General features: G+C 30.8%; 1 protein-coding gene across 1 annotated transcript in view; it reads right to left on the reverse strand.

Moving 5' to 3' along the window:
- Nucleotides 1-6,008: 6,008 nt before the first annotated feature.
- The window catches only part of LOC108566709 (lachesin), a 31,891-nt gene continuing 22,789 nt past the window's right edge, over nt 6,009-15,110 (reverse strand). Inside the window, exon 4 of the mRNA XM_017926729.1 lies at nt 6,009-6,291. Coding sequence (XP_017782218.1) covers nt 6,191-6,291 — 101 coding nt within the window. The 3' untranslated portion in view covers nt 6,009-6,190. The remainder of the gene's footprint in view (nt 6,292-15,110) is intronic.

Below are 15,110 nucleotides of genomic sequence, written 5' to 3' on the forward strand. Positions count from 1 at the left end.
ATTTCATTGAAACTTTGATGTGGCTTTGAAGTAGTCTTTAATATTGATTTAAATGAAGGGTAGAAGTTTGTTATGTAAGATGTCTTTGTTCGTTTGTAAGTAGATTATAATATTGATTTTATTGAAGATGTTAAGGAGATTTCAGTGATGTGTGTAAGATTATTCTGAGGTCAAGGCTGAAGTCATTGAATATTGAGGGAGAAGGTTATTAAGTATGTGACTTAATTTTCGAGGATTAAAAAAATATTATTTTCAACTTAAATTTACAGATAATCCGTAAAAGTCAGACATAAAGCAAATAACACGTTGGAAAGCCTAAATATTGGTCGTTAATTAAAATTGTCATTGATAATAGCACCGTGTATGATAATCAAGAAAAATTGATAATTTGTGAAGCGTCGATTTTCGATAATTCCAACAAAATGTTTTATAATTTGTCAAATCATTAGAGAAGCTACAAAGCCTAAATGATGGTCTTTAATTAGAATATTCGCGGACCGCTGTGTCACGTACAATAATCAAGAAATATGATAATTTGTGAGTTAAGTTTCGATGATAAAAATAATATTGTTTTCAACTTAAATTTACAGATAATCCGTAAAAGAAATAAAGCGAATAACAAGTTTCATTATTATATATATATATTTCTAAATATAAACAAAGTTGTGAAATTGTTTATAAGCAAAATTTGCAATTTCCAAATATTGTTGATGCATTTGTATATTGTATATTAAACTTGTGTAAAAAAAATAAACAAGTTGTGTGTAATTTTATGAAAAAATAACAAGTTTTTATTTCCAAGTAGTTTATTAATCTTAACATTTCATTGAAACTTCGATGTGGCTTCGAAGTAGTCTTTAATATTGATTTCATTAAAGGGTAGAAGTTCGTTATGTAAGATGTCTTTGTTGGTTTGTAAGTAGATTATAATATTGATTTTATTGAAGATGTTAAGGAGATTTCAGTGATGTGTGTAAGATTATTCTGAGGTCAAGGCTGAAGTCATTGAATATTGAGGGAGAAGGTTATTAAGTATGTGACTTAATTTTCGAGGATTAAAAAAATATTATTTTCAACTTAAATTTATAGATAATCCGTAAAAGGCAGAAATAAAGCAAATAACACGTTGGAAAGCCTAAATATTGGTCGATAATTAAAATTGTCATTGATAATTGCACCGTGTATGATAATCAAGAAAAATTGATAATTTGTGAAGCGTTGATTTTCGATAATTCCAACAAAATGTTTTATAATTTGTCAAATCATTAGAGAAGCTACAAATATGATATTTCACATATTGTAAAGCCTAAATGATGGTCTTTAAATAGAATACTCGCGGACCGTTGTGTCACGTACAATAATCAAGAAATATGATAATATGTGACTTAAGTTTCGATGATCAAAATAATATTGTTTTCAACTTAAATTTACAGATAATCCGTAAAAGGTAGAAATAAAGCAAATAACAAGTTTCATTATTATATATATATATTTCTAAATATAAACAAAGTTGTGAAATTGTTTTTAAGCAAAATTTGCAATTTCCAAATATTGTTGATGCATTCGAATATTGTATATTTAACTTGTGTTTTTTACACAAATAAACAAGTTGTGTATAATTTTATAAAAAAATAACAAGTTTTTATTTCTAAGTAGTTTATTAATCTTAACATTTCATTGAAACTTCGATGTGGCTTCGAAGTAGTCTTTAATATTAATTTTATTGAAGGGTAGAACTTCGTTATGTAAGATGTCTTTGTTTGTTTGTAAGTAGATTATAATATTGATTTTATTGAAGATGTTAAGGATATTTCAGTGATGTGTGTAAGATGTTTCTGAGGTCAAGGCTGAAGTCATTGAATATTGAGGTTATTAAGTATGTAGATTTGATTCGCGAAATGTTTGAGGTCTGATGTAAAATGTGGTGATGATGTGGGAACGAAGTGTTTCCTTTTATAAACGACGTGCCGATAGAGATCAGAGGATGTTGAGGTTGAGGATGAAATCTTGCTCGATTAGAATATGTACGGGTGCGAGAAAAGGGTTGGAGCTGGTGGATGAGGTTAGCCGTTTGGGCAGGAAACTGAGGCGGCGGCGGCGGATTTGTTCGCCTCGCATAGTGTGTTTAGCATATTCGGCAGAGGCCGTAATTCAGCCGGAAAAGCTTGGAGCAATGAAAGTGATAAACCCGGGTGGTGGTGGGATTGGATATGGTATGCGCCCGCAAAACTCGGGGGTTGTTGGTGGCACCGTTGTATCGCTTATTGTCGACCGCATAAACGGAACAATATGTTGATACGAATCGGGTTTATTGCCCCGTGCGCCGCTGAATATCGAGCAGATATTCTCCCTATCATCTATTAGAGTAGATTAGGGCCGATGTTTCGATGATCCGGCCCCGACTCAATTACATCGAAACGGTCAATATTCACTGCTATTCACACTTCGGATGACCGAAGCCGACGCTCTCCTCATCTCCCCAACCCAAACCAAACCAAAACCACCCTCAAAACCGTCCGTGTCCATCCTCGTCCACTCACCGCATCAGCACAGTACAAACCTGTGGGTTCACGGATAATCCACCTGCGGACAACATCTTCCCTCCAATTTCACTAGCGATGAAAGCAATTCGCACAGTTCCCAGGATTAATGGTCCAACCACTCGAGGAAACTTCGATCATCCCGTTCATTACTTAATCGATTTCTGGATTTATTACCGTATTAAACTCGTTACGAGATGCATACCAAATGTCCCTAATCTCCTTAAAACTTACCATGGAAATCTCCCATTAATACAACTTTCAAATCTATTTTTATTTTCATCTAGTAATTAGTTCATAACTATATAAACTTTGTATCCATTTCAAATTACAGAAAATATATTTGAATTTATTCTAAATACACTGGATTTTCTTTTAAGCATTGAAAATTTGTGTATTTTTTCACTTTTGACCAAAACAGTAAGTTACAAAATGGTAAGAGCTACAAATCTGGACGTACAGTTACAATTCGAGTTTGTGTTTGTCAAGTAATACTAGAAGATGTGAGGAAAATTCCATTTGTTATCAACCAAGAAATATAGTCATGATTATTTTCAATTTAGAAAAGATTTGAATAAATATTGATAGGAACTTCGTGAAAAGTTGAATTAGTTTTAGACGTTTTTGCTAAATTTTACAATTTGTATAAATTTGTATATCTGCAGAAGTTTGCGCTGAGGACGTAATGATTCTGTATAAAGAAGTTTCAGTTTGAGAGAAGAGGACGATTTTTATTAAATTCTCGTTGCAAACCGCCCCAGACACACGCGATAGTCCTTGTCCGAATCCTTCGCAATGAAAAGGCAATAATACTAAAAACGTTCCATAAAAGTTCATTCCGAGAGACACATCCAACTCACTCTTCTCATCCTCCGAATAAAAAAAAGGACAATAAACATATAGATCCTATGTTTAAGTATGAAGGAAGAGATACTGCGTGGAAGTTCAATAAGCAACAGAGCGAATATAAGGATTTTTGATTCCATCCTTGAAGGCTCGAAGAGAATGTGATAGGTGAGTATAAACATTCGTTCGGACGGACGGAATCCCTCCTCGGTAGCTCTATGATAAATGCGTCCTAGGAGGACCGCAAAGACCGGAAGAGGAATGATTTAATATGGCCCAAAATAAATTTCCTCTTCACCCAAAAGAATAGTTTCGCCTCTTATTTCGTCTCCATTTTCCTCATTTCGTTCACAGCCTCTCCTTCTTCTCCTATTTTTATTGTCCGTTGAATATATGAAGTCCCTTCCTCATCCATTCTATTCTTTTTTTCTTTCTTTCATTACAATTTCTCTTTCAGTATTGCAGTGGCCGCGAAATATAAATATTTAATAGTTTCATACGGGCTTTCGGTGTAATCCAGCAGGTATAATTTAAACTAAGCCGGCTGAAGGAAATTGAAATTTGCGAAAGCCCCGTGCGAGAGGAGCCCAGTCTGAAATATTGTGCGCCGCCCACAGGACCAAAAGTAAATTACCATATGTTGCTTCAGGGGTTGAGGGAGAAAGCTGAATGCAAATTAGGAGACGCGGAAATGGAAGGACTCTTTTATTTGTTCTTGTGAACGAGAGGTCCTTGCGCTTCTTCATCTTAATCTAATAAACATTATTTTAATATATACTCGAAACGCGCAATCATAAAGTAATTTGTCCGGTCTTGGCGAAGGAATGTAATAAAAATCTCGAGCTTCCTACCTTCCTCCTCATTCCGTTCCACCTGGCCTGCCGATGTGATTAATGACGAGGGGATTCCCAGCTTTTTGCTCGGGATGCGACCTCCTTCGCAAACCTCACGAAAGCGACGACTTCGGTGAGGAAAGAAAAAGCTCCAATACCCACAGTATTTCACCAATAAATGTTTGGCAAACTTTTCCTAGGCCTTTCATGTACTATTTATAGCTTATTTTAACTACAAATCGGTCTATCTGGGTCACACGGACCTTTCGATATTACATAAATCCTTTTGTCCTGAAACACACACACAAAAAAATTGATACTTTATTGTTTTCGTCAATATTGAATGAACACAAATTAAATCCCATTACGAACAATGAAAGAACAGATTTCATAGATTCATTTTATTTAGTGCTAAATTAACAATATAGAAATCAACAATTTGTTGTAATCATATGAAATATTAAATGAAGTCTCTTATTATAATCAACAACAAAAAAATTGTAGGAAATGTTTACTTTTAAATACATTTTAATTATATACTTAACTTTTACATCCTGTGAAATGAATAGTTAATATAGAAAAAATATTAAAAAGCACATGGAATTCAATTTTAAAATTAATGAGTTTCCGACGAAGCTTTCATAAATGTAACAAGTTAATTAGAAAAAGCTACAAGGAATAAAAATAAAATAAAGTATTTGCAGAATAATTGGATTTCCTATAATTATATATTTTTTTGTTTAAATTTGTACACTATGAACTTTTTAGGACTTACCTATAAATACTTACCGATTGGGTACAAGAAAATGTATTAGCATTGATAATGAATTTGGAAGAAGTTGTTGTTGGTGAGGAGACAGCAAAGACACGAAAGATGATGAGCAGTTTCTTGCTGAAATCAAGGCGCCTCGTCGTTGCCTAAACTTTGGCAAACTTCACGCCTGTCATGTACTATTTATACCAAGGGTTTAACTACAAATAGGTTAATCTAGGTCGCAGATATGAACTTAATCTGGGGACGACGAAGTCACATCGCATCAACGGAACGAAAAGAAAAAAGAAAACGCACACATGAACTATTATTATTTCCTTATTTAAGTCAGTATGTACAGATATTGTAGTAATAATAATATTGAATAGATACAAGTGTTTCTTTTTTTTATATATATATTATCTTCATTTAAGATAATTTATGTTGTTTTTTTTTATGTATATAATAATATTAGGATAAATTTGATTCACTTTATAAATTTACAAAATCAAAGGCTAGTTTTGGATTAGTTGTATTTACAATTAGAGAGGAGAGAAACAAGGGTAGTTTTCGTGAAAATACATGTAGGGTTTTTTTTTTCTTTTAACTTCAGTTAGTTTAGAGAAATGAAAGAGGTAGTGAAATTGAAGAAATACATGTTTTTGTTTGTTCAAAACGAAAAAAAAATAGTTTATGAGGGGATGTGAAATATATAGAAATTCGACTAACAATGGAGATTATGCCTACTTCATTTAACATCACAATGATTATTTTTTTCTTTATATTTTTTTGTATATATATATATATATTTATATTTTCCTAAATAGATTTTTATATTTTATTTCGCTAAAACTCGTGCTCGTCCTCGTAGTACACACATCCACGACAAATATAATTTCACTATGTACATCATCATCTCCGCTCCATCGTTCTCAAGTTTGCACATTCAAAGTCTTCGATCTTTTACATTCATATTTTTTTTTGTGTATATATACAGAAGAAAAACTCACACCGCACACTTAAAACAAAACTTGTATACCCATTTTATTTTTATTTTTTGGATTGGTACTCGTCCTTGCTATAATAAACGCTAGATCATTATTATTTTGTTGCTGTTGTTGTTGTTGTTTTTTGTTGTTGTTGTAGTTTGGTTTTTAGATCATCTTTATCTCTCTGTATCTGGGGGGATGCTTCTTGCTGGGTGATTAGAATTGATTCGATCATCTGACTACGGTGACGAGGAACAGGGAGACGGTCACCAGGACAACCATTTGCCTGCTCAGGACTGCTCTGCTGGTCTGCATCGCCGCCGGGTGTTCGCCTGAAACAAATTGTCACGATCCATTACGTTTGGGTTTTGGGGGCAGCAGCAATAAATACATTATATTCTGCTCGGCGTCCGCCGCCACCGCCGCAGCCGCCTCCAACCTACTTTCATTCCGCTCAGTGAGTTATTGCGCTGCCATATTTAGCTGCGCAGCTCATTTTTTAGCGGTCGACTACAATCATAATCAAAACTACGCCAATACTAATTACAATGTTGCTTTTTTAGGTCAAGGTTTCCAATTTTGAACCGCCTCCTAGATTCGACCACTAACATTCTACACCTACTAAGACGTAAAATTTATAACTTTTGTATTAAATGGAGTTGATAATTAGAGATTGTCTTCTTGCAGTTAACAATTAAATAAATACATTGTTTTCTACAACTACCTCCATCCAATACTAATCAAGAAGTTATAAATGCCTAAATTGAACCTGTTTCCTTGATTGGACCACCACTTGAGCTTTACATATAACACCAAGCAACTAGACACTCCTAGTACAGTTTAGTTTATAAAAAATGTAAAAGTTAATTTAACATTTGATAACCTTTATAATAGATGAAGTAAAATAAATATTATTAGAGTATTTTGGTTGATTTCAATACCTGTAGGTTAATTTTAATTTGGGAATTGAGAATTAATTCGTAAATAACGCATTTCCATTAGTAGCTTGAAGATTTGCAGGAAAACGGAAAGGCAATAACACTAGAGAATGCAAAAATGTAATTACGTAACTTAATGAGAATCTGAATAATGCAATAAGAAATCCAATTAATTCGAGAAATAATCGGAGTTCAACGTTTCTTCCTTCTTTTCTTTTTTTCTTCTTTTCGATGTCCAGCAATTACAAATGGTATAAAACGAGGTGTAATGGATCGATATGAAAAGAAAAGCAGTGCAACGAATTTCAAATTAAAAGACCAGAAGTTAATTGGAACGTGGAAAATGAGCCGAAATTGTTTGGGTATAATTAGGAAACAATTGGAACAATATCTATCTCTTTATCTGGTAAAAGCTGAGTCGCGAATCAAATTGGACAGTTGTAATTAAATCGACTCGAAATTTAATCACGCAATCTCGATTCGTTGCGGAAGTGGAACATCGGACACCTCTGCGACGATCGATCCGAAGCTTTCGGTAGGATCAAAACAAACCATCTTCGGGATGAAATCAGAAGCAGGACTAGATTCGAGTCCGTTCACGTCTATTTATATAAAAAAAATATATAAATGAATGAATGAATGACATCTGTTATTAATGTTCCGAAACGGAAACGGAACGGAGCGTTATGCAATCGAACCTATAAATCATCGCCGATATTGACTTAGTTCGTGTCAACGGATTCCTCGATTGACGTGACTTATACTGGCTTTTGGTTGGATAAACCTATGAATTGGTATGATAATAGACATTAAGTAGTGGAGATTCATTTGTAGTTTATCGGTTAAATTATCAATCAATTAATCAACCGGACTCTCATCAATTAGTGGAATTATCATTATTTCGTGACTTATTGTAGTTGCATATTCAACTCACGAATATATAATCATCTAATTGATTGTTATAAAATGAATCAGGATATCATCAACTAGAGGAAATTAATTCTTCTCTTCTTCCATATTATAATCAACCAATATATGAATATTTTTATTCAAATGAATTGTTAAAATATCACATATCAACCAGGATATTATCAACAAAATGAAATGAATTCATGTCTTCTAGCATAATAAAATCAACCAGAATATCATCAACGACATGAAATTACTTCCTGACTTCATTCATATTTCAATCAACCAAAATATCATTAAAAACTTTGAAATTAATTGTCCAAATATTCCATATCAACCAGAATATTTTCAACAAAATGAAATGAACTTTTGTCTTCTAGCAAAATAAAATCAGTGACAATATGATCAACAACATGAAATTAATTCCTGGCTTCATTCATATTACAATCAACCAAAATATCATTAAAAACTTTGAAATGAATTGTTAAAATATCCCATATTATAATCAACCAGGATATTATCAACAAAATGAAATGAACTCATGTCTTCTATCATAATAAAAGCATCCAGAATATCAACATACTGAAATTAATTCCTGACTTTATTTACATTACAATAAACCAAAATATCATTAAAAACTTTGAAATTAATTGTCCAAATATCCCATATTATAATCAACCAGAATATTTTCAACAAAATAAAATGAACTTATGTCTTCTAGCAAAATAAAATCAGTCACAATATGATCAACAACATGAAATTAATTCCTGGCATCATTCATATTAGAATCAACCAAAATATCATTAAAAACTTTGAAATGAATTGTTCAAATATCCCATATTATAATCAACCAGGATATTATCAACAAAATGAAGCATAATAAAATCAATCAGAATATCATCAACAACATGAAATTAATTCCTGACTTTATTCATATTACAATAAACCAAAATATCATTAAAAACTTTGAAATATCCCATATTATAATCAACCACAATATAATCAACAAAATGAAATGAACTCTTGTCTTCTAGCATAATAAAATCAATCAGAATATCAACAACATGAAATTAATTCCTGACTTCATTCATATTATAATCAACCAAAATATCATTAAAAACTTTGAAATTAATTGTGCAAATACCCCATATTATAATCAACTAGGATATTATCTATAAAATTAAATGAACTCATGTCTTCTAGCATAATATAATACACCAAAATATCATCAACAACATAAAATTAATTCCTGACTTCATTAATATTACAATCAACCAGGATATTATCAATAAAATGAAATGAACTCATGTCTTCCATCATAATAAAATCAACCAGAATATCATCAACATGAAATTAATTCCTGACAACATTCATATTACAATCATTCAAACTATCATTAAAAACTTTGAAATTAATTGTTGACTTTATTCATATTAGAATCAACCAAAATATCATTAAAAACTTTGAAATTAATTATTCAAATATCCCATATTATAATAAACAAAATGAAATGAACTCATGTATTCTAGCATAATGAAATCAACCAGAATATCATCAACAACATGAAATTAATTCCTGAATTCATTCATATTACAATCAACCAAAATATCATTAAAAGCTTTGAAATTAATTGTTCAAATATACCATATTATAATAAACCAGGATATTATCAATAAAATTAAATAGATTCATGTCTTCTAGTATATTAACATCAACCAGAATATCATCATATAAATATAATTAATTATTGACAAAAGAAACTTAATTTATTACTCAAAGCATTGGAAATATAAAACCAGATGCATGCAAAATGTACTTTTGAACAAATCTAACACGAAGTAGAGTATATTTATTTGTTTTTCATGGAATTGGAAATAGCATGTCATATATACGAAAAATTGAGGTAGCTAGGCTAGTTGTTGACTGCAATATCACATCAAGTTATAATAATAAACCGAATGAAATATCGATCCTCTGTTTCGTTCGCATCAACTTACTCAATTATTTCGTTTCAAATTGGAAAACTTTATTGGCAACGAATGAACATAATCCACACCTCAGATTCCAATTTATATATGGGATTAATAATGACATTTTTATAGATATTCATTAAAATTTATTGCAAATCTAATAATTGCATATGAAGTTATAAAAAAATCTATACATTATTTAAAAGTTTTAATTAATAGATTTTTAATGTAATCCAGAACCCTTGCAAGTTTTAAATGGAGTAAACTTTACGTAATTTCAAAGTTTATTAATTTTCAATACTTTGTAGTTTCATTATATATATATTAATTTTTCATTAAAACAGAGACGAAAACAAAATTTGAAACTTGTTGTTATTATTTCTTAATTTATATCATATCATTAAATTCTTGAAATCTAGTTAACAATGATATAAATACTTGGAAGATGAATGAATGCTGTGACAGTTGTTTGACAAATGACGCTTTTACAATATGTCAACCCTTGCAGTGTCATCTTTATTTTGGTGTATATCCTGACAAATAATTTGTTTTAGTAACAGTCATTAAAAACGTTAATTATTATACCAAAAACTGTGCAAGTGATTGATCATCAAGGGGGAAGATTGGGATGCTGTGAATCGTGGAGCAAGGACAAAAAGCTAATGACTAGATTACGCAACCGTAGGTAGTAATTAATGGGAGTAGGTGAATGGATAGTTCGTGTGTATGTGTATATAGGGATTGAAACGGAAGGGCATTTCTAACATCTGTATTTTGGGAATGTGTCGCCGTTGGTGGTATGCCTATGACAAATAAGGGCCTCCCCGAAAACCCAGCCCAGAAATTCCGGAGATAGTGAAACCCCAGAAACCGTGGGCGCGGGGAGTAAATTAATCCCTTAAAATTATTATCGTCTGTCGCCCCGAGAACAGACACCGCCCAACAAGAAATACCTTCCATCCCCTAATCCGAAAAACGACAAACAAAACAAAAAATCGGATGCAGCAGTAACAAAATAAACTTCGCACGTAATCTTTAATCTGACCCCGTGAAATATCGATGTACGTGACGGCCGTGCGTTCGCAATATTCGGTTTATCGATTTAAATATTACGTAACCGTGGCGTGGGGAGAGAGTTGAGGTGAGTTGGGATCGTAGAAAGCGGATTAATATTATCCAACAACAACAAAAAAATATAACAGAATAACAGCTAACGCCTAAAAAGAGCGTAGACTGAGAGGTTGAATAAGGAAAGAAGAGAGAAAAAAAAGCGTTATATAGAAAGAAACGTAAAAACCTGTAAAAGGACGAAGAGATTAAGGATGTGTTTTATAACGTCGGTGCTTTTCCATTCCGTTCCATGGAAAAAGCTGAGCTTCGCGTGGTGAAAAGCAGGTGCTCTGCAGCAACATATTTTATGACCGCTCGTTATTCTGATTGCATCAAATGAAACTCCAAGCCCGTTGTCGGACACCTTCGGCAATGATGTTTAATTCTCCCTTTTTTTTTTGATGTTGCTAAAAGCCCACGATTGAATAATTTATATGGTCGAAAACCCGTTTTTTTTCGTGTTGCTTTCGTCGTCTAAATTGGAAAAAAGGAAGGGGGCGAAATGGTGGAAGGTGGAGATGGGATGATGTAACGAAAATAAAATATATATATATTTCTTGAACGAGAATACATGGATATCGTAAAGTTGGCTACTTTCGACTCCAATCTCACTAAATTGTTTTACAACGAGTCTATGTCTCCGGGACTACTGCTTTGGAGCTGGAGGCCCCCAGGGAGCTCAGCTGCTGGCGGCATAAAATTCAAATTGATTTCGACTTTATACACGTATATAATCTTAGATTCTACGTGGTATATCAATGATACCACAGCAGTGTTACTTCATCTAGCCTTTGCTTTTCGAAACCACAGTTTAATGCTACATATTAATCCTTGAATCAAAAAAAACTTTAGCAGTAACTTTCAAATAAGAAGTCTTAATAAAACTTTGGGATTTAGAATAAACAACATAATATTACAAAGATTCCCTCGATAATTAAAAAAATGGATTTGTAACTTTGTTAAAAATCTGTAAAAATAATAGAAACATTGTTAAAAATTATTCCAGTTGATTCAAATTGATTTAGACTTTATGCACGTATATAATCTTAGATTCTACGTGTTATATCAATGATACCGCAGAAGCTCCTACTTTTCGAAACCACAGTTTAATGCTACATATTAATCCTTCAATCAAAAAAAAACTTTAGCAGTAATTTTCAAATAAGAAGTCTTAATAAAGCTTTGGGATTTAGAAACAACAACTAAATATTACAAAGATTGTGAAAATATACAAGAATAATAATTCCATCGATAATGAAAAAAAAGATTTGTAACTTTGTTAAAAATCTGTAAAAATAATAGAAAAATTGTTAAAATTTATTTTAGTTGAAAGAAGAATGACTTTTTTAGTAATTCAATAATAAATAGAAAGTTGTCACTTGTCAATAGTTAGGTAATCATATAAACTTCAATATGTGAAAAACAAAAATTATGAAAATCTTTACAAAGAGTCATAATAATCGTGAAAACTAATTCTAATAGAAATGATGAAGAAATTGATAGTTTTGTCACAATTTCTGATAAATCAATGATTACGTAATTACAAAAAAAAGTTTTAAACTTTTCTTGGAATTTGAAAACTAGATGATGTAATGTACTTATACGTATATTTCAGGAACCTATCTACCATATAAAATGAGGGATAGGTGTACTAATGTTTAAATCAGAGTAATATTAGAAGAAAAAAAAAGTTATTATTTTGTTTATAAATTTTGATGAAAACTAAAATAAGGTTTGATTGTACTTTTGTATCAAATTTATGTTTTGGTTGGGAATTAAATATTGATTACATAATAGTATTAAACGGTGTTAAATAACGTTGAAAGAGGTTTGAATAGTGTTTGAGCTTTGAAAGGTAGACTAAAGTGTTTTAATTAAAGGAATCTATGGAAGGGATTGAGGATAGAGGAATAGACAGGGGGATTATATGGATGCAACTCACCATTGAGTACGTGGACCATTTTAGTAATTCGATAATTAGTAAAAAGTTGGCACTTGTCAATAATTAGGTGATCATATAAACTTCAATATGTGAAAAACAAAAATTATGAAAATCTTTACAAATAGTCATAGTAATCGTGAAAACAAATTCTAATAGAAATGATTAAGAAATTGATAGTTTTGTCACAAGTTCTGATAAATTAATGATTACGTAATTACAAAAAAAAGTTTTAAACTTTTCTTGTAAATTGAAAACTAGATGATGTAATGTACTTATATGTATATTTCAGGATCCTATCTACCATATAAAATGAGGGATAGGTGTACTAATGTTTTGTTCAGAGTAATATTAGAAGAAAAAAAAAAGTTATTATTTTGTTTATAAATTTTGATGAAAAGTAAAATAAGGTTTGATTGTACTTTTGTATCAAATTTATGTTTTGGTTGGGAATTGAATGCTGATTACATAATAGTATTAAATGGTGTTAAATAACGTTGAAAGAGGTTTGAATAGTGTTTGAGCTTTGAAAGGTAGACTAAAGTGTTTTAATTAAAGGAATCTATGAAAGGGATTGAGGATATAGGAATAGACAGGTGGATTATAAGGATGCAACTCACCATTGAGTACGTGGACCATTCTAGTAATTCGATAATTAGTAAAAAGTTGTCACTTGTCAATAATTATTTGATCATATAAACTTCAATATGTGAAAAACAAAAATTATAATTTTTTTACAAATAGTCATAATAATCGTGAAAACTAATTCTAGTAGAAATGATTAAGAAATTGATAGTTTTGTCACAACTTCTGATAAATCAATGATTACGTAATTACGAAAAAAGTTTTAAACTTTTCTTGTAAATTGAAAACTAGATGATGTTATGTACTTATACGAGTATTTTTGGAACCTATCTACCATATAAAATGAGGGATAGGAGTACTAATGTTTAGTTCAGAGTAATATTAAAAGATAAAAAAATAGTTATTATTTTGTTTATAAATTTTGATGAAAACTAAAATAAGGTTTGTTTGTAGTTTTGTATCAAATTTATGTTTTGGTTGGGAATTAAATACTGATTACATAATAGTATTAAACGGTGTTAAATAACGTTGAAAGAGGTTTGAATACTGTTTGAGCTTTGAAAGGTAGACTAAAGTGTTTTAATTAAAGGAATCTATGAAAGGGATTGAGGATAGAGGAATAGACAGGTGGATTATAAGGATGCAACTCACCATTGAGTACGTGGACCATTTTAATAATTCCATAATTAGTAAAAAGTTGTCACTTGTCAATAATTAGGTGATCATATAAACTTCAATATGTGAAAAACAATAATTATAAATTTTTTTACAAAGAGTCATAATAATCGTGAAAACTAATTCTAATAGAAATGATTAAGAAATTGATAGTTTTGTCACAACTTCTGATAAATAAATGATTACGTAATTACAAAAAAAAATTTAAACTTTTCTTGGAATTTGAAAACTAGATGATGTAACGTATAAGTATACGTGTATTTCAGGAACTTATCTACCATATAAAATGAGGGATAGGTGTACTAATGTTTAGTTCAGAGTAATATTAGAAGAAAGAAATAGTTATTATTTTGTTTATAAATTTTGATGAAAAGTAAAATAAGGTTTGATTGTACTTTTGTATCAAATTTATGTTTTGGTTGGGAATTAAATACTGATTACATAATAGTATTAAACGGTGTTAAATAACGTTGAAAGAGGTTTGAATGGTGTTTGAGCTTTGAAAGGTAGACTAAAGTGTTTTAATTAAAGGAATCTATGAAAGGGATTGAGGATTGAGGAATAGACAGGTGGATTATAAGGATGCAACTCGCCATTGAGTACGTGGACCATTTTAGTAATTTTATAATTAGTAAAAAGTTGTCACTTGTCAATAATTAGGTGATCATATAAACTTCAATATGTGAAAAACAAAAATTATGAAAATCTTTACAAATAGTCATAGTAATCGTGAAAACTAATTCTAATAGAAATGATTAAGAAATTGATAGTTTTGTCACAACTTCTGATAAATCAATGATTACGTAATTACAAAAAAAGTTTTAAACTTTTCTTGGAATTTGAAAACAAGATGATGTAATGTACTTATACGTGTATATCAGGAACCTATCTACCATATAAAATGAGGGATAGGTGTACTAATGTTTAGTTCAGAGTAATATTGGAAGAAAAAAAAAAGTTATTATTTTGTTTATAAATTTTGATGAAAAGTAAAATAAGGTTTAATTGTACTTTTGTATCAAATT

The sequence above is a fragment of the Nicrophorus vespilloides genome, unplaced genomic scaffold (genome assembly GCF_001412225.1).
Source record: "Nicrophorus vespilloides isolate i.1.1-1 unplaced genomic scaffold, Nicve_v1.0, whole genome shotgun sequence".
NCBI classification, from domain to species: domain Eukaryota; kingdom Metazoa; phylum Arthropoda; class Insecta; order Coleoptera; family Silphidae; genus Nicrophorus; species Nicrophorus vespilloides.